This window comes from Amia ocellicauda, chromosome 12, assembly GCF_036373705.1.
Source record: "Amia ocellicauda isolate fAmiCal2 chromosome 12, fAmiCal2.hap1, whole genome shotgun sequence".
Taxonomy (NCBI): domain Eukaryota; kingdom Metazoa; phylum Chordata; class Actinopteri; order Amiiformes; family Amiidae; genus Amia; species Amia ocellicauda.
Window position 1 is genome coordinate 16716311 of NC_089861.1, and position 23905 is coordinate 16740215.

The 23905-nt window shown below is 45.0% G+C and overlaps 3 protein-coding genes across 3 annotated transcripts; 1 reads left to right on the top strand and 2 right to left on the bottom strand.

The window, feature by feature from the left end:
* The first annotated feature begins 254 nt into the window (after positions 1-254).
* cdk2ap2 (cyclin dependent kinase 2 associated protein 2) lies at positions 255-8923 on the top strand. The gene is made up of 4 exons (XM_066718477.1): positions 255-934; positions 7201-7295; positions 7859-7991; positions 8722-8923. Exons 1-4 carry the CDS (start codon positions 880-882, stop codon positions 8787-8789), a joined length of 351 nt encoding a protein of 116 aa, XP_066574574.1. The 5' UTR covers positions 255-879; the 3' UTR covers positions 8790-8923.
* A 116-nt stretch (positions 8924-9039) lies between these two features.
* On the bottom strand, positions 9040-12402 carry aip (aryl hydrocarbon receptor interacting protein). Its single transcript, XM_066718476.1, has 7 exons — positions 12245-12402; positions 11113-11292; positions 10770-10958; positions 10354-10530; positions 10120-10261; positions 9817-10036; positions 9040-9730 (listed from the first exon to the last, which is right to left on the bottom strand). Exons 1-7 carry the CDS (start codon positions 12341-12343, stop codon positions 9721-9723), a joined length of 1017 nt encoding a protein of 338 aa, XP_066574573.1. The 5' UTR covers positions 12344-12402; the 3' UTR covers positions 9040-9720.
* Positions 12403-14906: 2504 nt separating this feature from the next.
* Positions 14907-21456, bottom strand: LOC136764428 (uncharacterized). The gene is made up of 3 exons (XM_066718475.1): positions 21380-21456; positions 20328-20440; positions 14907-16017 (listed from the first exon to the last, which is right to left on the bottom strand). The coding sequence occupies exons 1-3, from the start codon at positions 21380-21382 to the stop codon at positions 15063-15065; spliced, it is 1071 nt and encodes a 356-aa protein (XP_066574572.1). The 5' UTR covers positions 21383-21456; the 3' UTR covers positions 14907-15062.
* Positions 21457-23905: the final 2449 nt, after the last annotated feature.

Genomic DNA, 23905 nt, shown 5'->3' on the forward strand with positions numbered 1-23905 from the left:
GTCTTGCCAATACCCGAGAGCTACATACACAATACACAGGCATGTGGATGTCGGATAATACTGAACTTTTAATTATATACTTTGATATACATTATAATAATTACCCATCTAGTCATTCTAGATCTGTGGCTGTTACTCTCCCGTCACAAAGGGAGGCGGTGCCATATCGTGACGTAAAGTAGCAGACAAGGGCACCACAACCACCCAGCCAGCGCCAGGCCCCTTCCGCGCAGTCGCAGATGATGCCGTGTGTGGAGGGTCTGTGTCGCGGTGCACGCCGGGAGAAGGGAAGGCGCTCTGAAAGCGGCCGGGCAGGAAGCGGTCGGGGTTGTTTACATTTTAATTTATTTATTGTTTTTTTTTTTTTTTTCTTTTTTTTTTTTTTGGGAAACAAACACACATATGTGTATAAATAAAGATACATAAAGAGACGCGTAGTATATTTGAGTGGACTGAGCGAATCGGCAACAGGAAGAGCGGCAGGAGATCGTACCACCGGCCGACATCGCTGCCCTCTGAGAGGGAGACCGTGCAGCCGGTGACCGGGGGGTCTGGGCACGACACCCGCAACTCTGGTGTCAGTCCGACAGTAACCGCTGCAGTGATACGGTTACAGCAGCCGGAGCGGCGTGGTCAGACCCTCCCCCCGTGAGTGAAGCCCATCTTGCTCTGTTTTCCGGGTCGAGGGAGAGAGTCGACAGAGACAGCCGGGGGCTTCTGTCCGTCCGCAGCCCCTCCCGTGTCCGTCAGTCAGACCGATAGCCGGGCTCTCGGTCATTCTGTGTGTAATCTGCGGGATTATCGCTCTGTAAACCGCGGGGTTTAACTTCTCCCCCTGGCCGGTAACCAGAGAGAAGAGACGGACACACCGAGGACAAGATGAGCTACAAACCCATCGCTCCCGCACCGACTGCAGCCAATCACACCCCGCCCGGTGAGACACGACTGTGTGTGTGTGTGTGTGTGCTGGTCTAATGTCTATATCTGTGTGTGTGTGTGTGTGTGTGCTGGTCTATATCTGTGTGTGTGTGTGTGCTGGTCTATATCTGTGTGTGTGTGTGTGTGCTGGTCTATATCTGTGTGTGTGTGTGTGTGCTGGTCTATATCTGTGTGTGTGTGTGTGCTGGTCTATATCTGTGTGTGTGTGTGTGTGTGTGCTGGTCTATATCTGTGTGTGTGTGTGTGTGTGTGTGTGCTGGTCTATATCTGTGTGTGTGTGTGTGTGTGTGTGTGTGCTGGTCTATATCTGTGTGTGTGTGTGTGTGTGTGTGCTGGTCTATATCTGTGTGTGTGTGTGTGTGTGTGTGCTGGTCTATATCTGTGTGTGTGTGTGTGTGTGTGTGCTGGTCTATATCTGTGTGTGTGTGTGTGTGTGTGTGCTGGTCTATATCTGTGTGTGTGTGTGTGTGTGTGTGCTGGTCTATATCTGTGTGTGTGTGTGTGTGTGTGTGCTGGTCTATATCTGTGTGTGTGTGTGTGTGTGTGTGCTGGTCTATATGTGTGTGTGTGTGTGTGTGTGTGCTGGTCTATATCTGTGTGTGTGTGTGTGCTGGTCTATATCTGTGTGTGTGTGTGTGCTGGTCTATATCTGTGTGTGTGTGTGTGCTGGTCTATATCTGTGTGTGTGTGTGTGCTGGTCTATATCTGTGTGTGTGTGTGCTGGTCTATATCTGTGTGTGTGTGTGCTGGTCTAATGTCTATATCTGTGTGTGTGTGTGTGTGTGCTGGTCTAATGTCTATATCTGTGTGTGTGTGTGTGTGTGTGTGCTGGTCTATATCTGTGTGTGTGTGTGTGTGTGTGTGCTGGTCTATATCTGTGTGTGTGTGTGTGTGTGTGTGCTGGTCTATATCTGTGTGTGTGTGTGTGTGTGTGTGCTGGTCTATATCTGTGTGTGTGTGTGTGCTGGTCTATATCTGTGTGTGTGTGTGTGCTGGTCTATATCTGTGTGTGTGTGTGTGCTGGTCTATATCTGTGTGTGTGTGTGTGCTGGTCTATATCTGTGTGTGTGTGTGTGCTGGTCTATATCTGTGTGTGTGTGTGTGCTGGTCTATATCTGTGTGTGTGTGTGCTGGTCTATATCTGTGTGTGTGTGTGCTGGTCTAATGTCTATATCTGTGTGTGTGTGTGTGTGTGTGTCTGTGCTGGTCTAATGTCTATATCTGTGTGTGTGTGTGTGTGTGTGTGCTGGTCTAATGTCTATATCTGTGTGTGTGTGTGTGTGTGCTGGTCTAATGTCTATATCTCTGTGTGTGTGTGTGTGTGTGTGTGTGTGCTGGTCTAATGTCTATATCTGTGTGTGTGTGTGTGTGTGTGTGTGTGTGTGCTGGTCTAATGTCTATATCTGTGTGTGTGTGTGTGTGTGTGTGTGTGTGTGCTGGTCTAATGTCTATATCTGTGTGTGTGTGTGTGTGTGTGTGTGTGTGCTGGTCTAATGTCTATATCTGTGTGTGTGTGTGTGTGTGTGTGTGTGTGTGTGTGCTGGTCTAATGTCTATATCTGTGTGTGTGTGTGTGTGTGTGTGTGTGTGTGCTGGTCTAATGTCTATATCTGTGTGTGTGTGTGTGCTGGTCTAATGTCTATATCTGTGTGTGTGTGTGTGCTGGTCTAATGTCTATATCTGTGTGTGTGTGTGTGCTGGTCTAATGTCTATATCTGTGTGTGTGTGTGTGCTGGTCTAATGTCTATATCTGTGTGTGTGTGTGTGTGTGTGTGTGTGTGCTGGTCTAATGTCTATATCTGTGTGTGTGTGTGTGTGTGTGTGTGTGTGCTGGTCTAATGTCTATATCTGTGTGTGTGTGTGTGTGTGTGCTGGTCTAATGTCTATATCTGTGTGTGTGTGTGTGTGTGTGTGTGTGTGTGTGTGTGTGCTGGTCTAATGTCTATATCTGTGTGTGTGTGTGTGTGTACTGGTCTATATCTGTGTGTGTGTGTGTGTGTGTGTGTGCTGGTCTATATCTGTGTGTGTGTGTGTGTGTGTGTGTGTGTGTGCTGGTCTATATCTGTGTGTGTGTGTGTGTGTGTGCTGGTCTATATCTGTGTGTGTGTGTGTGTGTGTGCTGGTCTATATCTGTGTGTGTGTGTGTGTGTGTGCTGGTCTATATCTGTGTGTGTGTGTGTGCTGGTCTATATCTGTGTGTGTGTGTGTGCTGGTCTATATCTGTGTGTGTGTGTGTGTGTGTGCTGGTCTATATCTGTGTGTGTGTGTGTGTGTGTGCTGGTCTATATCTGTGTGTGTGTGTGTGTGTGTGCTGGTCTATATCTGTGTGTGTGTGTGTGTGTGTGCTGGTCTATATCTGTGTGTGTGTGTGTGTGTGTGTGCTGGTCTATATCTGTGTGTGTGTGTGTGTGTGTGCTGGTCTATATCTGTGTGTGTGTGTGTGTGTGTGCTGGTCTATATCTGTGTGTGTGTGTGTGTGTGTGCTGGTCTATATCTGTGTGTGTGTGTGTGTGTGTGCTGGTCTATATCTGTGTGTGTGTGTGTGTGTGTGCTGGTCTATATCTGTGTGTGTGTGTGTGTGTGTGTGCTGGTCTATATCTGTGTGTGTGTGTGTGTGTGTGCTGGTCTATATCTGTGTGTGTGTGTGTGTGTGTGCTGGTCTATATCTGTGTGTGTGTGTGTGTGTGTGCTGGTCTATATCTGTGTGTGTGTGTGTGTGTGTGTGTGCTGGTCTATATCTGTGTGTGTGTGTGTGTGTGCTGGTCTATATCTGTGTGTGTGTGTGTGTATGTGCTGGTCTATATCTGTGTGTGTGTGTGTGTATGTGCTGGTCTATATCTGTGTGTGTGTGTGTGTGTGCTGGTCTATATCTGTGTGTGTGTGTGTGTGTGTGTGTGTGTGTGTGCTGGTCTATATCTGTGTGTGTGTGTGTGTGCTGGTCTATATCTGTGTGTGTGTGTGTGTGTGTGCTGGTCTATATCTGTGTGTGTGTGTGTGTGCTGGTCTATATCTGTGTGTGTGTGTGTGTGTGTGTGTGTGTGTGTGTGTGTGTGTGCTGGTCTATATCTGTGTGTGTGTGTGTGTGTGTGTGTGTGTGTGCTGGTCTATATCTGTGTGTGTGTGTGTGTGTGCTGGTCTATATCTGTGTGTGTGTGTGTGTGTGCTGGTCTATATCTGTGTGTGTGTGTGTGTGTGTGTGCTGGTCTATATCTGTGTGTGTGTGTGTGTGTGTGCTGGTCTATATCTGTGTGTGTGTGTGTGTGTGTGCTGGTCTATATCTGTGTGTGTGTGTGTGTGTGTGCTGGTCTATATCTGTGTGTGTGTGTGTGTGTGTGCTGGTCTATATCTGTGTGTGTGTGTGTGTGTGTGCTGGTCTATATCTGTGTGTGTGTGTGTGTGTGTGCTGGTCTATATCTGTGTGTGTGTGTGTGTGTGTGCTGGTCTATATCTGTGTGTGTGTGTGTGTGTGTGCTGGTCTATATCTGTGTGTGTGTGTGTGTGTGTGCTGGTCTATATCTGTGTGTGTGTGTGTGTGTGTGCTGGTCTATATCTGTGTGTGTGTGTGTGTGTGTGCTGGTCTATATCTGTGTGTGTGTGTGTGTGTGTGCTGGTCTATATCTGTGTGTGTGTGTGTGTGTGTGCTGGTCTATATCTGTGTGTGTGTGTGTGTGTGTGCTGGTCTATATCTGTGTGTGTGTGTGTGTGTGTGTGCTGGTCTATATCTGTGTGTGTGTGTGTGTGTGTGCTGGTCTATATCTGTGTGTGTGTGTGTGTGTGTGCTGGTCTATATCTGTGTGTGTGTGTGTGTGTGTGCTGGTCTATATCTGTGTGTGTGTGTGTGTGTGTGCTGGTCTATATCTGTGTGTGTGTGTGCTGGTCTATATCTGTGTGTGTGTGTGTGTGTGTGTGTATATGTATATATATATATGTGTGTGTGTGTGTGTGTGCTGGTCTAATGTCTATATCTGTGTGTGTGTGTGTGTGTGCTGGTCTAATGTCTATATCTGTGTGTGTGTGTGTGTGTGCTGGTCTAATGTCTATATCTGTGTGTGTGTGTGTGTGTGCTGGTCTAATGTCTATATCTGTGTGTGTGTGTGTGTGTGTGTGCTGGTCTAATGTCTATATCTGTGTGTGTGTGTGTGTGTGTGTGTGTGTGCTGGTCTAATGTCTATATCTGTGTGTGTGTGTGTGTGTGTGTGTGCTGGTCTATATCTGTGTGTGTGTGTGTGTGCTGGTCTATATCTGTGTGTGTGTGTGTGCTGGTCTATATCTGTGTGTGTGTGTGTGCTGGTCTATATCTGTGTGTGTGTGTGTGCTGGTCTATATCTGTGTGTGTGTGTGTGTGTGCTGGTCTATATCTGTGTGTGTGTGTGTGTGTGCTGGTCTATATCTGTGTGTGTGTGTGTGTGTGCTGGTCTATATCTGTGTGTGTGTGTGTGTGTGCTGGTCTATATCTGTGTGTGTGTGTGTGTCTGCTGGTCTATATCTGTGTGTGTGTGTGTGTCTGCTGGTCTATATCTGTGTGTGTGTGCTGGTCTATATCTGTGTGTGTGTGTGTGTGTGCTGGTCTATATCTGTGTGTGTGTGTGTGTGTGTGTGTGCTGGTCTATATCTGTGTGTGTGTGTGTGTGTGTGTGTGCTGGTCTATATCTGTGTGTGTGTGTGTGTGTGTGCTGGTCTATATCTGTGTGTGTGTGTGCTGGTCTATATCTGTGTGTGTGTGTGTGTGTGCTGGTCTATATCTGTGTGTGTGTGTGTGCTGGTCTATATCTGTGTGTGTGTGTGTGTGTGTGCTGGTCTATATCTGTGTGTGTGTGTGTGTGTGCTGGTCTATATCTGTGTGTGTGTGTGTGTGTGCTGGTCTATATCTGTGTGTGTGTGTGTGTGTGCTGGTCTATATCTGTGTGTGTGTGTGTGTGTGCTGGTCTATATCTGTGTGTGTGTGCTGGTCTATATCTGTGTGTGTGTGCTGGTCTATATCTGTGTGTGTGTGCTGGTCTATATCTGTGTGTGTGTGCTGGTCTATATCTGTGTGTGTGTGTGTGTGTGTGCTGGTCTATATCTGTGTGTGTGTGCTGGTCTATATCTGTGTGTGTGTGTGTGTGTGTGTGTGCTGGTCTATATCTGTGTGTGTGTGTGTGTGTGTGCTGGTCTATATCTGTGTGTGTGTGTGTGTGTGTGCTGGTCTATATCTGTGTGTGTGTGTGTGTGCTGGTCTATATCTGTGTGTGTGTGTGTGTGTGCTGGTCTATATCTGTGTGTGTGTGTGCTGGTCTATATCTGTGTGTGTGTGTGTGTGTGTGTGCTGGTCTATATCTGTGTGTGTGTGCTGGTCTATATCTGTGTGTGTGTGCTGGTCTATCTGTGTGTGTGCGTGTGTGCTGGTCTATATCTGTGTGCGTGTGTGCTGGTCTATATCTGTGTGCGTGTGTGCTGGTCTATATCTGGGTGTGTGTGTGTGTGTGCTGGTCTATATATGTGTGTGTGTGTGTGTGTGCGCGCGCGCATGTGCTGGTCTAATGTCTATATCTGTGTGTGGGTGTGCTGGTCTATATCTGTGTGCGTGTGTGCTGGTCTATATCTGGGTGTGTGTGTGTGTGTGCTGGTCTATATATGTGTGTGTGTGTGTGTGTGCGCGCGCATGTGTTGGTCTAATGTCTATATCTGTGTGTGGGTGTGCTGGTCTATATCTGTGTGTGTGTGTGTGCTGGTCTATATCTGTGTGTGTGTGTGCTGGTCTATATCTGTGTGTGTGTGTGCTGGTCTATATCTGTGTGTGTGTGTGCTGGTCTATATCTGTGTGTGTGCGTGTGTGCTGGTCTATATCTGTGTGTGTGCGTGTGTGCTGGTCTATATCTGTGTGTGTGCGTGTGTGCTGGTCTATATCTGTGTGTGTGCGTGTGTGCTGGTCTATATCTGTGTGTGTGTGTGTGTGCTGGTCTATATCTGGGTGTGTGTGTGTGTGTGCTGGTCTATATATGTGTGTGTGTGTGTGTGTGTGTGTGTGTGTGTGCGCGCGCATGTGCTGGTCTAATGTCTATATCTGTGTGTGGGTGTGCTGGTCTAATGTGTCTATATCTGTGTGTGTGCGTGTGCGTGCTGGTCTAATGTGTCTATATCTGTGTGTGTGGGTGTGCTGGTCTAATGTGTCTATATCTGTGTGTGTGGGTGTGCTGGTCTAATGTGTCTATATCTGTGTGTGTGCGTGTGCGTGCACTGGTCTACTATCTTATCAATCTCTCTCTGTCTGTCTCTCTCACAGGTTCCAGTGTGTCCTCTCCCTCCTCCTCTCTCGGCTCCTCCAGCTACAGGCCGCTCTTTAATGACTTCGGTCCACCGTCCATGGGCTACGTGCAGGTACTGTAATACACACACTACTGTACAACATTACTGCACTATGCACATTGTACTTCTACTACACACACTGTACTGTAATACACCCACCAAATTACACACATTGCACTGGACTTTACAGTGATCTGCTGTTATACACATAGTACTATATTGCACTGTACTAGACACATTACTGAACTATACACTTGCCTGAATACACACCATACTGTGCTAAACTCTGTGTGTCAGTATGCTGTTACTGTGTCTTAAATGTCTGACTGATGTTCTGTTAATGAGTGTCTCGTAGTTACTGTGTCTCTCTCACTATGCTGTTACTGTGTGTCTGTCTCCACTGCGTCTCACTGTGCTGTGTTTCTGTCTCGCTATGCTATTACTGTGTCTGTATGTCTCACTGCTGTGCTGTTACTGGGTCTCTGCTGTATCTCACTGTGCTGCTGCTGTGGGTCCTTGTGTTTGATTGTGCCATGTCTCACTGTTCTTGTGGGTCTATGACTATGTGCTGCTTTTCACTGTGCTGTGACTGTCTCCCTCAGTGTTCAGTCTCTCACCATGTCTCTGTGTCTCAGTCCCTAAAGCCAGTGGGCTCCCAGCAGTCCCAGTCCACATACGCTGACCTGCTGTCTGTGATTGAGGAGATGGGCAAAGAGATCCGGCCAACATACGCAGGCAGCAAAAGCGCCATGGAGCGGCTGAAGAGAGGTACTGCACCCATTCACAGCACACCCTGCCTGTATGCTGTCTTACACTGTACACACCCCATCACTGTACAATGTCTATACTAGGAAAGGTATACAGTTTCCGCAGAAACCCTAATATCATGGTATAAATCCTAAAGAGAATTATGTTGTATGAACTGTAATTTTTTAAAGATCAGATTAAATTTGTTACGCTGCAGATAAATCCAATGTACGAACAAACTTATACATTAAAGTGCTGTTTATTTGCTAGTAAACAGAATTAGGAGATAATTGGTCATGCTGCTAATATCGCCGATGTAAAAGCACTACACAATAGACTGTACAGTTACACCTCGCTTTGCACCAGAGAGGTTTTAGAAAAATCCATGCTAAACAGGATCATAACAAACTGGATTAACGAGGATTGGTTTCTTAAATGTGAAAAGTGTGCTGTTAATAATGCTTTATTGTTCAACCCTAGTTTGTACACTGTGCATACCCTGTCACTGTATACACTGCACATATATTCACTGTACTATCTATACACCCTATCTATGCACTGTGTACTGCACTCTGGCATTGTACACACACACAGTCTACAGTGAGCAAGAGTACCATTGTAACAAAGAGGCTGCAGAGAGGTACTGCACCCTGAATACTGACAACACTGTCTGTACAGTCACCGTTTCAACTGTCTACACACACAGTCAATTTCATATTAAACATCTCTCTCCCCTCTCTCTCTCTCTCAGGTATTATTCACGCTCGGGCTTTGGTGAGAGAGTGTTTGGCTGAGACAGAAAGAAATGCCAGAACATAACAGCCATCCCCGTCCTCTCCCCAGCTTTCCTTTTCTTCTCTTGAGGAAGACTGCTCTGTCAGCCCTGATCACATTTTATAAAATCAATGTTTTTTTTCAGTAACTTAAATAAATCATTTTTTCAATTAAAATAAGTGTTTCTTCTTTTGTGTCCCAATAGTGCAGTCTGTGTGTATCTCTCCAGCTATGGTGCTAGAGATGTAGAGCACAGTGCAGGAGAGGATGAGACTGACATAAGGAAAAACAAGACTGTGGTGCGGTGTCTCTTTATTGAGCCGTTTCTACAGGAGGCACACTGACCAGTCAGAGTACAGCAACACAATACAATAGAATACATATGATATAATAGAACAAGAAATACAATAGCATGAGCGTATAAAAGGAAACTGTTAAAGTATTGTGTGTGTTAGTGTGCTATACTACAAAATAAAACAATCCCATAAAAATAGTCCGATAATTTCAAATTACAGTGTGTGATTGTGATTGTGTGTGTCTGCTTGTGTGATCTGGGTCCCTGCTGCTCTTCAAACTGGTTGTTATGCCAGAAAGAGAGAGAGAGAGAGAGAGCAGGGTAGAACTCACACTGACATACCAGGCAGCGGATTAGAGCGAGAAAGCAAGCACTTTATATACATGGTCACTAATACCTGGAGGAGCTCATGTACTGGAGAGAGATCGGTGAACATCGAGTGCAGAGAGAAGCAGTGCCAGTGATGGAGGGTAGGGAGGCATAGGTAATGAACTGGGTAGGTCAGTGAAAGAAGGGATGGGTGAGGGGCTGAGGAAAGGCAGGCAGAAAAGCAATCATTAGGCTCTTCAGCTGGTGAATTGGTCAAGTGGCTGTGCCCTCTGACACTGAGAGCGTTTGCCTGTCCCAAAACCTTTGTCACGAGACAGCAATGGAGAAAGAGGGAGTGGGGAAGGTCTTCTTTCATTCAGCACTGGGGGGAAAAAAAAAGAGGCAAGTTAGTGATACTCCAAACACCACTCCATCTCCCCAGCCCTCTCCTCCCTCTCTCTTGCTCACACTGCGCTCCTCTGTGCTGTGCTGAAGATGCCTTTGTATCTCTCTCTCTCCTCTCGGTGCTTCTGTCTCATTCGCTGCTCCAGGACCTGCAGCTCGCGGGTGATGCTGGGCCGCAGCGAGGGGTCGAGCTCCAGCGCCTTCTGCAGGTCGGCCCTCGCCTCGCGCTCGTTCCACACGGCCGCGTGCGCCTTCCCTCGCTTAAAATACGCCTTCACGTTGTCTGAGGGAGAGAGAGAGAGTGAATACCTTCACACTTTCTGAGAGTGTCAATAGAGACACCGCGCTGTACACTGTATTCTGTACCTTCATATTTGTACAGTATGGAGCTGCAGTGCTCCAAGACCTCATAGTACTGCCCCTGCTGATAACGGCATTGGCAATAGTTTAGCAGGAGGGGCGTGATCATATAGTCCAATCGGATCCAGGCCTCATCCCCCGGCCGCTCCTGACAGACAGAGAGAGACAGTAGATGTAGTAACAGTGACCACAGCATTAGCAGAGGTATTTTTATTCATGTGATCATTATTGTTACAGTACCTTCATCTGCAGACTCTTCAGGCATGCGATGGCGCTGTGATATTTCTCGGCCGCCTCATCTGTATGCCCATTTTTGAACAGCTGGTTCCCCTCCTGGTGGATCACGGGAACGGCGGCCAACTTCTCCTCGTCAGTCATGGCCCACGGCTCCTGCCGGTACGATCCTGGAGTCAACACCTGAGAGACGGAGGAGGAGAGACGCTGACACAGTGAGACACTACAGTGCATATGTTTCTGCTGTAGGAAGTAGAGAGTATAATGCAGTACAGTACAGTATACTACAGCTTTCTACACTGCACTACTTTGCTGCAGACAGTTCAGTACACTAAACTACAGACCAGTATAAACCAGTTTGACCAGTGTGTACCACAATACTACAGACAGTCCAGTATAAACTAGAATAAACCAGTATGAACCTGCATTAGCTCCAGGGTGAAGACCAGAGGCTGGGGGTCAGAGGTCAGCGTGTCTAGGTCAGGGTGCCCCAGGGAATGATGGGAGTGGATCTGGGCCGCACCGCAGCAGTGTCTCCGCCCCTCCATGGGGTCGCGCCCATCAGCAATGTTCCGCAGAGACTGAGAGACCAGCGGGTACAGAGCAGTGTGCTGAGAGAGGGAAAGTGTGTTAATACACAGTGGCTGACAGTCAGTGATTACTGTGTGTGAACTGGTGTTAATTGTGTTCATTGGTGTCTACTAGCCTTAATTGGTGTAAATGGATGTACATTTGTGACCATTGGTGTTGATTGGTGTTAAATACCCGGGTGTCGCAGGTGAACTGGGCCACTTCCCCCTCCTTCATGGTGCTGACCACTCTCTCCCACACTGGCAGCTTGAACTTCTTCCCCAGGATCAACTCCATGGGTTTCCCCGACCCCAGCGCCCGAGAGTCGTCCAGCACTGAGCCATCCAGCAGAGCTGAGACGTAGTGGAACACCACCTGAGAGAGAGAGAGCGAGAGAGAGAATACAGTAACAGTGTTAAAAAAGTTAAAGCACATTGTCTCTCTCTGTACTGAACCATACAACACTGAATAACAGTACTGCACTGCATTATTCTACACTATGTTGTATTATACTGTACACCAGTACACTATGCTGTAGTGACACTATATTACACTGTACTGTATTATACTGCACTATTTTATGTCAAAGGACTTCTAACAGCCCAGCCATGTCCATAGCAAGACCACTCTACTTCACTCTACCACCCCGCCCACTGACCTGCCTGTCCCTCTGTATGAGCAATAAAACCTCTATTATATTGATGTCTGTTTAATTATGTATATGTCCCATTGTTTCTTGTCTCGGAAACCTTTATCAGTTAATCTCGGGGAGTGACAAACAGGACACCTGAGTGACAGCGTGACAAGCCAATCACACAGCTGCACCTTCTCAGCCGCCTCGCTGTCAATCACATACAAACACCAATAGGCGAGAAGGGTGAGCACTGACGGACACAGCCTTGCCCCAATGAATGAGAGGAGGAGGCGGGAAGAGAGGCTGCAGGTGAACGACTTTTCTGTTAACCAATCAGATCTTACTGTAAGGCACAGCTGGCCAATCAACAAGCGGAGGAAACACGAACGAGCACCACCCCTTCGTTCTTCCCGGTGAGTCAAGAAAAATATGAAAATACGTCACATAAACACAATTAAAAAGTCAACATGTAATGGAAATTGACTCGGGCTCGGGATAAAAAGTCAAAATACGGGCTTTAAACAACGAGAATCGTTTAAAATGTTACAGAAATAACCCGTTTTAAAGCGCAGGGGTGGCCCGGCCGGAGATGACGCCTTTGGCTCCCTCGGCAACCTCCTCGATCCAGAGTCCCGCAGACAGAGCCCGTGTGCCCGGGAGAAAGGCCTGCCCAGCCCGGGAAGGTCTCCTTACCTTAGTACCGTCAGGGTAGGCGGGCAGCTCTCCTTTGCCGCAGCTGACCACCCGTTTCTCGATGCCCTCCGCTCTCAGCGCCGCTGTCTGCTCCTCCATCGCTGTTCCCGAAGCGTCTGCGCTGCCACTGCCAGCCCCCTGCAGACTCGGAGAGACTCGGCTCTTTCCGCTTCCACTCGACTCAGCTCGGCTTTCTCAGTTCAGACAGTTCAATCAAAGAATTGATATTAATTTGCACCTCTCTGTCACAATCGTATTAGTAGACGTTTCATGTTTTCGTAGATTCAGTGCAATGTATAGTGATGTTAGACGTATTGCGCAGTAATCAACTAAACCCACGAAGCTAAAGCACTTAAAAGCCAAATTGTATGGAGGAATGGTGTGCTGGGTCTGGCGCTGCCAGGATGATGCTTCTGATGCATCTCAAATGTTACAATGCATAAAGATCGTGCTTCTATTAAAATATACAGAAGTCTGGCTTTTTCCGTCCCTCTAACCAAGCTTAATATCCAGCTGAGTGAGTTTCCACAGCAACACTAAATCAGTTGGCCGGATCTGTGCACATAAATAATTATAATAATAATAATACACTCACCTAAAGGATTATTAGGAACACCATACTAATACTGTGTTTGACCCCCTTTCGCCTTCAGAACTGCCTTAATTCTACGTGGCATTGATTCAACAAGGTGCTGAAAGCATTCTTTAGAAATGTTGGCCCATATTGATAGGATAGCATCTTGCAGTTGATGGAGATTTGTGGGATGCACATCCAGGGCACGAAGCTCCCGTTCCACCACATCCCAAAGATGCTCTATTGGGTTGAGATCTGGTGACTGTGGGGGCCAGTTTAGTACAGTGAACTCATTGTCATGTTCAAGAAACCAATTTGAAATGATTCGACCTTTGTGACATGGTGCATTATCCTGCTGGAAGTAGCCATCAGAGGATGGGTACATGGTGGTCATAAAGGGATGGACATGGTCAGAAACAATGCTCAGGTAGGCCGTGGCATTTAAACGATGCCCAGTTGGCACTAAGGGGCCTAAAGTGTGCCAAGAAAACATCCCCCACACCATTACACCACCACCACCAGCCTGCACAGTGGTAACAAGGCATGATGGATCCATGTTCTCATTCTGTTTACGCCAAATTCTGACTCTACCATCTGAATGTCTCAACAGAAATCGAGACTCATCAGACCAGGCAACATTTTTCCAGTCTTCAACTGTCCAATTTTGGTGAGCTTGTGCAAATTGTAGCCTCTTTTTCCTATTTGTAGTGGAGATGAGTGGTACCCGGTGGGGTCTTCTGCTGTTGTAGCCCATCCGCCTCAAGGTTGTACGTGTTGTGGCTTCACAAATGCTTTGCTGCATACCTCGGTTGTAACGAGTGGTTATTTCAGTCAAAGTTGCTCTTCTATCAGCTTGAATCAGTCGGCCCATTCTCCTCTGACCTCTAGCATCAACAAGGCATTTTCGCCCACAGGACTGCCGCATACTGGATGTTTTTCCCTTTTCACACCATTCTTTGTAAACCCTAGAAATGGTTGTGCGTGAAAATCCCAGTAACTGAGCAGATTGTGAAATACTCAGACCGGCCCGTCTGGCACCAACAACCATGCCACGCTCAAAATTGCTTAAATCACCTTTCTTTCCCATTCAGACATTCAGTTTGGAGTTCAGGAGATTGTCTTGACCAGGACCACACCCCTAAATGCATTGAAGCAACTGCCATGTGATTGGTTGGTTAGATAATTGCATTAATGAGAAATTGAACAGGTGTTCCTAATAATCCTTTAGGTGAGTGTATATTAAGGGTGGAGACACACTCTGTGATACTCACAGCCACTAATTTACACTGTGTTATTTTGCAGTGTCACATGAGCTGTAGGAAGGGAGAGATCTGGAGTGGCTGCTCTGACACAGACTCCTGCCTGCCTGGACTCCATGTTATTATTATTACCTGATTTCTTAGCAGACACCCTTATCCAGGGTGACTTACAATTGTTACATTATATCATATTATTAAAGTACCTTGCTCGATGGTACAACAGCAGTGTCCCCCACCCCAACCCTCCGCTGCAGAGTCCAGAGCCCTGACCACTACTCCACATTAGTGCTGCACTACTACACTGCCCACAATACTATGTTATGAGGAGTGATCTGAGCGAGATGGCAGGGTTCTGTTTCGCCTGCACAGGAAACAGGAAATGCATCAGTCAGATCTTTAAAAATATATATTTTTTAAAAGCCTTAGGTTTGGAAGAGGCCTTAGTGTGTTTCTGTGATGCTGGACATTGAAGGGGCTGCTGTACAGATACACAACACAATGCCACATAACACAGCTACTTACTCTGGCACAATGTTGGGAGTGGGAGAGTAACAGTGTATGCACTACACTACACTTACAAGTCTTATACTACACTACACTATAGTACACTCACGTACTACACAGTCACACAAAATGCACTACACTATACTATTATTATTTTATTTTTTATTTCTTGGCAGACACCCTTATCGAGGTCGAATACAACATAAGTGCAAAAATACAGAGAAGTACAATGCATCAATCATTACAAATTCAGCTTAGCTAAAATACTACCTATTCACACACTCACACAAATATATACATACACAAGCTGACCACAGAGGCTGTATCAATGCTGCATTAAGACTTTATTGAAAGAGAAAAAGTTAGAGAGAGAGAGAGATCAGTTTTACTGTAAGGTTTTATAGAAGACAGGAGACAAGAAGAAAACAAGTATCACCATCAACAGTGCCCTGGTCCCCCTGTCTAACTGCGCAGTCCCCATCTACTCTAACTGCGCAGGCGAGCAGGAGACGCGCTGGCTGACGCAGCTCCGGCACTGCTTGTGCTTTAGGCTGCAGCCCTTGCACTTGTTCTCGCGGTCCGTCTGGCAGGTGTTGCAGTTCCTGGATGTTTCCTTGCAGTTGTTGCAGAAGTCCTGGATGTTCTTGCACTCCTTGCAGCTCCCCCGTCTCTTCCAGCACTCGCCACACCTCTTGCAGCCGCTCTCGGTTGTCTTGCAGTCACTGCACGTCTCCTCCAGGCCTCTGCAGTCCTCGCACTGCCGCACCTTCTGGCACTCTGCGCATTTCTTGGCACGCTGGCTGCAGGCAGTGCAGTACTTCTCCCGGCAGTTGTTGCAGGGAAACGCTTCCAGGCACTCGGGGCAGGGGGTGCTGGGCTGGTAGGGGCAGGTGTGGACTTGGTAGCCCAGGTTGCGGACATTTCTCAGGCCTGCTTTTACCTCAGCTTGTTTGCGGACATCTTGGCCGAAGTATTCGCTGTAGACAAAGTACAGGTTTACGCCCTTTGACATCCAGGTTGTGAAGGGCTCCTGCCCCAGAGGCGTGTCGATGCGGGTGCTCTGCTCCTGGCTGAAGCACTTGCTGAGGCAGGGGCTGTTGGTGGTGTAGAACACCACGCAGCCCAGCTCTGTGCTCCCCAGCTGGGTTGCCAGTTGCTGTGCTGCACTGCTTTGCCCCTCCTGCAGCGCCTTCAGGATTTTGTACTCGGAGCACAGATCTCCACTGTTGGGGAACACAGCCACGTAGTTGTACCCTGCGGTCCTAGTGAAATAGCCGGGGTCCATGTCGATGGCAGGGTAACCCTCATGGTCTAACAGGTCTGGCGAGTAGCGTACGATGTTGTGGTCAACACACTGCTGTGAGGTCAGGCCAATCAGAAAGGCCCACTGGCTCCTGTTCACAGTGTCAGGGTTTAAATACTTGGAGATGTAGAAACTGTGAGAGAGGGGGAGAGAAACACTGCGCTATTCACACTGGGTTCGTTTGTTTTTAACAATGTATCAGTGTGCTCGCTGTTCACACGTGTGTACAAACGTGCCGAGTTCGCTTCCGTGTTTTCGCAGGACTCAGATCACGTGTGTTCACATTGCAATAATCAAGTGAGCTCGGTTCGTTTTGTATTAATAAAACACGGGATATTTACATTTTGCATGATTAGTGCATATAAGAAATTACAGCATAACGCGTACAATAACAAATACACATGATGCCAATAAAGTAAGTACATGCAGTAGTCTAAGACATTTGACAGTCTACTTCTGATACAACCGAAAAATACACGTGTGCGTTCACGTTGTGTAGGATGTGCGCAGATCTGACCGGCAAAGCAGTCAATTTTCACAACCAGTGACGACTGTATAATGAACGCATCCAATATTTAAACATACTTTATGCAGTCAATATGAATACAGTAGGCTGCTATTGTCAATATAGTAATCAGCGCTGCGCTGCCGAACGGTCATTGTTTTGCCTATAAATATATAACAGTAATGTGACGTCCCCTAAATATCCATCTAGGAGTATATTACTGCTACTGCCATAACTTTAAAAATATATAGTGACTTTACATAATACAATAAATGAAGGGTTTTATAGCAATTCGTTATTTCTGACACTTATTTTCTCACACAAACATAAGTACAAATAAGCCGCATAATTATTGAAAAATGACTCGCTCCCACGCAGCATCTTTAGATAAAATTGTATGCCCTGATGTATACATGTTAACTTTAATTTGCATTATATTACATTTCAAAAAAACAAAATGAAATACCTTTGTAACACCTTACAATACAGCCCAATATCCAATTGTTGTAAGATTATGTTACCGTTAATACATGAACATGAGTTTATTTTCTGATTGCAAAAGAACTGAGACCTTCTATGTTCACATTCAAGTTTTCCAAGCGAACCGAACTTAGTTGTTTTGGTGGTCTCAGGTCGGCTGGTTTGCCAATCGAAATGTGTTGTTCACACTCTTCTCCAAACGAACCGAACCGCACTGATAACGGAACAATCCTGTAGCGTGAAGGAGCCCAGAGAGAGACACAGACAGTGACAAATTCAGTGAAGATACTGATGGACTGACCGACTGCCACACTTAGCAACGCTGAGAGAGAGGGAGAGCATCTGTGGGAGCATCATCTGGGGAGGCTCTTCTGCAGCGTTCTCAAAACCCTGCTCAAGGGTACAACAGCATTGCCCCACCTAGGATTTGAACCCACAACCGAGTTACGAGGCCAGAGCCCTAACCACTACTCCACAGTGCTGCCTATACTACAAGCTTATCCAAAGTGTTGTTGGGGGTAAAGTATATGATGTCATTAAATCATTGTAGTTGTAAAATACACGAGGAGTAAAATTTGCTAACAAAATAACTGAATTCTTCACTCAAGGGTGCGGGGTGAGGCAGACCTGCAGTCTGAGTCCAGTGCTGTTTAATATCAACATTAATGAGTTAGCAGTGTTGTTGGAGCAGTCGGCAGCCCCACGACATGGAAGTTAAATTCCTGCTATACGCAGATGATCTGGTGCTGCCCACATAACGGGCTGCAGCACAGCCTGGTGCTGCTGGAGCACTAAAGCAAGATCACCATATTCCAGAAAAAGGCCAGGTGTCAGGAGAGCAGATCCCGTTTCACCTTAGGCAACACCGCCCTACGACACAGCACACAGTACACATACTGAGGCCTGACAATCATTGTGTCATAAATACAAAATAAATATACTCTGGTCTAAAATAAAATCTGGTGTAAAATATTTGATAGTGTGATCCAGCCCATTGCACGTTACAGAAGTGAAATGTGGGGTCCACTCGGTCCACAAGACTACACTAAATGGGAAAAAAAAAACAGTAGAAAATGCATTCAGAATTCTGTAAAATCATAACACTCCCAACAATGCATGCAGTTCAGAAATAGGCAGATATCTGATGCTCATTAATATACTAAATCACCTAAAAACTAGGAATATAAAATGCTAAAACCCCAAGAGCTCAGCACAGAGAAGAGTCCCCTGACTCTGAAGATCAAAGCACTGACCCCTCACAACACGAACCAGCTTCAGGTCCTCTTTGCTAAACAACAGCCAATCAGAGTCAAACAAATTATAGAACAAACCAAAACCTCCTACCTGGATCACTGGGACAACAAAACTAAGTCCCAAAGTAAACTGGATTGCTATTGGGCCCTAAACAGAGAATACAATTTGGCAGAGTATCTCTTCACTGTCAGAGACACGAAACAGAGACAGACCCTGACCCAGTGCAGGCTTGGAGATCACAGCCTGGCCAGTGAGTTACATCTAAACTGGGTAACCGGTGTAGGAATTACACCCATTTTTAAATGTGGTCCCCCAATTTTAGGGGCCCAAAAGTAATTGGACAAACTAACATAAACATGAATTAAATTGTGAGTGCCGTCCAATTAGTTTTGAAGCATTTGGCTGAATCTGAGCAGATAATATAGCCCTGAACACTTCAGAATTCATCCTGTTGCTTTTGTCAGCAGTCACATCATCAATAACCAGTTCCCTTGGCAGCCATACATGTCCATGCCATAACACTACCTCCACCATGCTTCACAGATGAGCTGGTATGCTTCGGATCATGAGCAGGTCCTTCCCTTCTCCATACTCTTCTCTTCCCATCATTCTGGTACAAGTTGATCTTTGTCTCATCTGTCCATAGGATTTTGTTCCAGAACTGTACAGGGTTCTTTAGATGTGTTTTGGCAAACTCTAATCTGGTCTTTGTTTTCCTGTTTTTGAGGCTTACCAATGGTTTCCATCTTGTGGTAAACCCTCTGTATTTACTCTGGTGAAGACTTCTCTTGATTGTTGACTTTGACACAGATACGCCTACCTCCTGAAGGGTGTTCTTGATCTGGCCAACTGTCATTAAGTTTTTTTTTTCTTCACCAGGGAAAGAATCCTTCTGTCATCCACCACAGTTGTTTCCCGTGGTCTTCCAGGCCTTTTGGTGTTCCTGAGCTCACCAGTGCATTCTTTATTTTTAAGAATGTAACAAATAGTTGATTTGGCCACACCTAATGTTTTTGCTATCTCTCTGACTGGTTTTGAAGAACCGAGTCTTGATGCACAGAGGATAAAGTATTTATTTAACATGCCCGGCCTGTAAGGCCCCTGACATGATGGAAGCTCTCCACCTGAGCAGAGTCTCTCTCTGAACAGCAAAAGTGAACAGCTTTTATACAATGCATGACATGTGGTTCTGTGGGCAGGGTCAGTCACAGGTTTCCAAAAGTGTTGCCTCGAGGTCAGGTCTCTGGCACTTGTAATGTTTGTGTTTGTCTTCCTGGGGGAAGGTCTGGGATGCGGAAACCAAATGGCTTCCTTTGATATACTGCAAAAGGTCCGATCCCACGGTCATCTTTTACAACTGTCAATCAATCATTATCAAAGACAGCTCCTGCCTGTCTGGGAAAACAATTAAGTCCATAAACAGACTTTTAACAGACAAATAGCTGTGGACTGTCTCTCCACTGTGGGTGATCCTGTTATCATTGAGAGGAAGTTCTAACAGACTTTCGCTAGCCTGATAGATCCAATTTGCTCAGACTATACATGCTACTACTAATATAAAACATTATACAGTTTATATAAAACATTATCCAGGGTTCCTCAGTTTGTTTTGATTTCTAAGGCAAAACTGAAGGCAAAACGCCCCAAGAACAAGCAGGAACTAAAGATAGCTGCAGTGCAGGTCTTGCAGAGCATCACCAGGGAAGAAACCCAGTATCTGGTGATGTCTATGGGTTCCAGACTTCAGGCAGTCATTGACTGCAAAGGATTGGCAACCAAGTATTGAAACTCACAATTTAATTCATGATTATGTTAGTTTGTACAAATACTTTTGAGTCCCTAAAATTGGGGGGACCACGTATGAAAATGGGTGTAATTCCTACACCGTTCACCCAATTTGGATGTAACTACCCTCAAATTAAAGATGAAAGTCTACATTTATTCTATTTCTTATTCTTATTCTAAGTCTACATCTTGATTGTTTCCTTTCAAATCCATTGTGGTGGTGTACAGAGCCAAAATTATGACAATTGTGTCACTGTCCAAATATATATGGACCTAACTGTATATATACACAGTCACATTATTATGTATTATGTAAACTGCTTTGGTAATACTGCTTACAATGGTAATGCTAATAAAGCAGTTGAGTTGAGTTAAATTAAATTAAATTTAATTCAATTGTGAGAGAGAGAGAAACTTACTCCTGCACCAGCTTCTCCATCACCTGCTTTGTGATTTCCACTGCACTCCCGCTTCCCACCAGCAGGAGGAGCCACAGCACTGTCCTGGTGCTGGGAGACACATGGCTCTGTCCCTGCAGGATGATCGGTGTGGTTGTGCATAGTACAGTACAGTACAGCATTTAACAGTAGTGTGCAATACAGTGCAGTATATAGTAGTACATTGCAATATGTAACAGTATAGTGTAGTACAGTATATAACAGTAGTGTGTTGTACAGTACAGTATATGACCGTATAGTGTAGTAGATTAGATTAGAATCACTTTATTGCCATCGTACATAAGAAATGCACTAGGAATTTGTCTTGGTAAAAATGGGCACAGAAAAACACAACACAAATACACAGTGCCAGGTCAGATAACAATGAATAAATAAATAATAGCAAATATTCTATTGTGATATTATAAAATACATAAAAGTCCCAATGTTAGTTATTTCCAGAGTGATTATGTAGAAGAGTAACAGCTCTGGGGGGAAAAAACTATTTTGGGGTCTAGTTGTTCTGGTCCAGATGGACCTGTAAACGTCTACCTAAAAAAAGTTTTTGAAACAGTATAAATAGTACAGTATATGATAGTAGTATGTAGTACTGTATGTGACAGTAGTGCATGTAGTACAGTGCAGTATATAACAGTATAGTGTAGTAAAGTGTAGTATATAACAGTATAGTATATGACAGTGGTATATAGTACATTGCAGTATTTAACAGAAAGAAAGAGACAGACACAGATGTAAAGACTGACAGAACTATAGAAGGTATATAGACACAGTCAGATGCTAATACAGATAGATGGACAGAGACACAGATATAGAGACAGACAGATAGAGACACACACAGACAGAGAAGCAGAGAGATACATAGACACAGCCTGATACGCACAGATGCAGACAGACGGGAACATGGACAGAAAGTGATACAGAGACTGACAGACAAACACACACACACATATACAAACATAGACGGAGAGACAGGAAGACCCATAGCCCCACTGTTAGAGAGACATAGTGCTTACCATGTTAATCAGTGAGAGTGTACAGCTGTCAATCGCAGTGTGGTTCTGTCAGACACGCTGTAGTTCTGTCAGTGAGAATGAGGAGAGAAGGGTTATATATACACTGCCCAGCCCTGCCCCTCTCTCATTCATATTCATTAAACATTAATAATACATACAGGTCTGGCAGTGACTTCATCATTCACACACACTGGAGCTGTTTCTGGATTATTCTCAGGGATACTGAAATAAATAAAATGTACTGTACTATATTGTACTGTACTCGATTAAACTGTACTGGATTAAAAAATTTCCTGTGCGCTACAGTATTATGATACTTGCTGCAATCAAGAACTTTTAGCACAAGAAGCAAGAGCACTAATTCTAATGGCAGAAGCCTGTAACAGTTTCTCTCGATTGCTTGAATGCTCTTGTCCATTAAAAAATCACATTTTCAAAACGGTTAACACAAAGGCCTAAACAGAAGTTCGGTGGCCAAAATTATACATTGTAGCCTGTGTTTAATGTTTTGTGAGCATTAGAGCAAATACTACAAATACTTCCTTCAAATAATACAACTTGTGATGAAATGAAAATATTATTTCACACAATCACACAACTAAAAAAGTAATAACTACAGCTGTCAATGTGAACCTATTCAACCTTAATTTATGCTGTATGCCTGTGCCATTGTATACACTTTATGTAGTCATACAGTTAGGTCCATAAATATTTGGAAAGTGAAACAATTGTCATCATTTTGGCTCTGTACACCACTACAATGGATTTGAAAGGAAACAATCAAGATGTGCTTTAAGTGTAGACTTTCATCTTTAATTTGAGGGTAGTTACATCCATATTGGGTGAACGGTGTAGGAATTATACCCATTTATATATGCGGTCCCCCCAATTTTAGGGGCTCAAAAGTAATTGGACAAACTAACATAGTCATGAAAACAGGAGACACACTTAGAACATAAGAGCTTAAGAAAGTTTACAAACGAGAGGAGGCCATTCGACTCATTGTGCTCGTTTGGTGTCCATTAATAACCAAGTGATCCAAGGATCACGTCCAGTCTATTTTTGAATGTTCCCATATTTTCAGCTTCAACCACATCGCTGGGGAGTTTGTTCAGATTGTGTAACTCTCTGTGTGAAGAAGTGTCTTCTGTTTTCTCTCCTGAATGCCTTTAAGCCCAGTTTCAATTTGTGAGAGGTGCTTGCTGAGCTCATTTAATTTATTTGTTGTGTTTTTCACTTCATTGATATATTTATTGAGTTACATTCAGTCCCTCGTCTCTCCATACCTCCCCTCTAGACTGCTGTGGTCTTCCGGTGCCAGGAGACTGACCCTGCCTCCTCTCCACTCTCCTTCCTCCAGAGCTGCTCCTTCTCATCCCTGGCCACTGAATGGTAGAACGACCTTCCCATTGAAGTCACAGTCATTGACTGTGACTTAACATCTTGTCTGCACTTATCAGCTTTTACAATCTAGGATGTAAGACCTTGTATATTGTTTACTGTATATCTTGTGTACACTTGTGTAAATTGGAATTTGTACAATGTATTATGCCTTGAACTGCACTGTATTCTTGCACTTTGTATTACTCTTATTTTGTAAGTCGCCCTGGACAAGGGTGTCTGTTAAGAAATACATAATAATAATAATAATAATAATAATAATAATAATAATAATAATAAGAAGAAGAAGAAGAAGAAGAAGAAGAAGAAGAAGAAGAATTTATTATTGTGTGGGTTTCTTTATTATTATTCACTTGTCTAAATCACTTATTGTTGCTTCACCGGTCAGCTTATTTACTTAGTGTTTAATTCTTCACGTGTGTTTTCATTTGCACGAGTTCATTTTAGCGTTAAACATGGCACACCTGCCCGAACTAAATGAGTGTCCTCCCTCGCCCAACCAGAACACCTTTTCAGTCACCTCTCACTCCAAGACTAAACACTGCCGTGATATAAAGACTGCCTGAAATCCACTGAGAGCAGCGCATTTGGACAGAACACAAGCACAGGTGCAGTGCAGCAGACAGGGAGGGAAGGAGCGAGCGAGCAGGGGAAGGATACTAAAAAGGAATGGATCACAAGATGGGCTGAGGATGCTGTGAGGAAGTCCAGCAAGCCGAAAGCTAAGTTTTAAAGCCGTGGTTCCGAGTGGTTGAGTGTTCACTATTAATTGCCAACGCCAAAAAGCCGCACAATATTGGAGAGCAGCTAATCAAACCCGCCTTCCTGTAAATTGTAGAGAGGCTATGTGGCCCACAGGTGGTGGATAAAGTGAGAACCGTCCCACTCTGACAATACTGTCAAAAACAGAATTGATAAAATGGCTGGAGATTGTCAAAACCAGCTGCAGGAGAAGCTTAGGAATGTTCCCTTTGCCACACCTTGATCTGAGAGAGAGGAATGGGAGTATAGAAGAAGGTTTACGGCAAGTAAAGAAAGGTGAGAAGTTGAGCAGAATTCCTAGGAAGTTCCTTTTAAATAGATTGCACACAATTGCCAAAACAAGCAGAGAGGTGTTGCACTCCC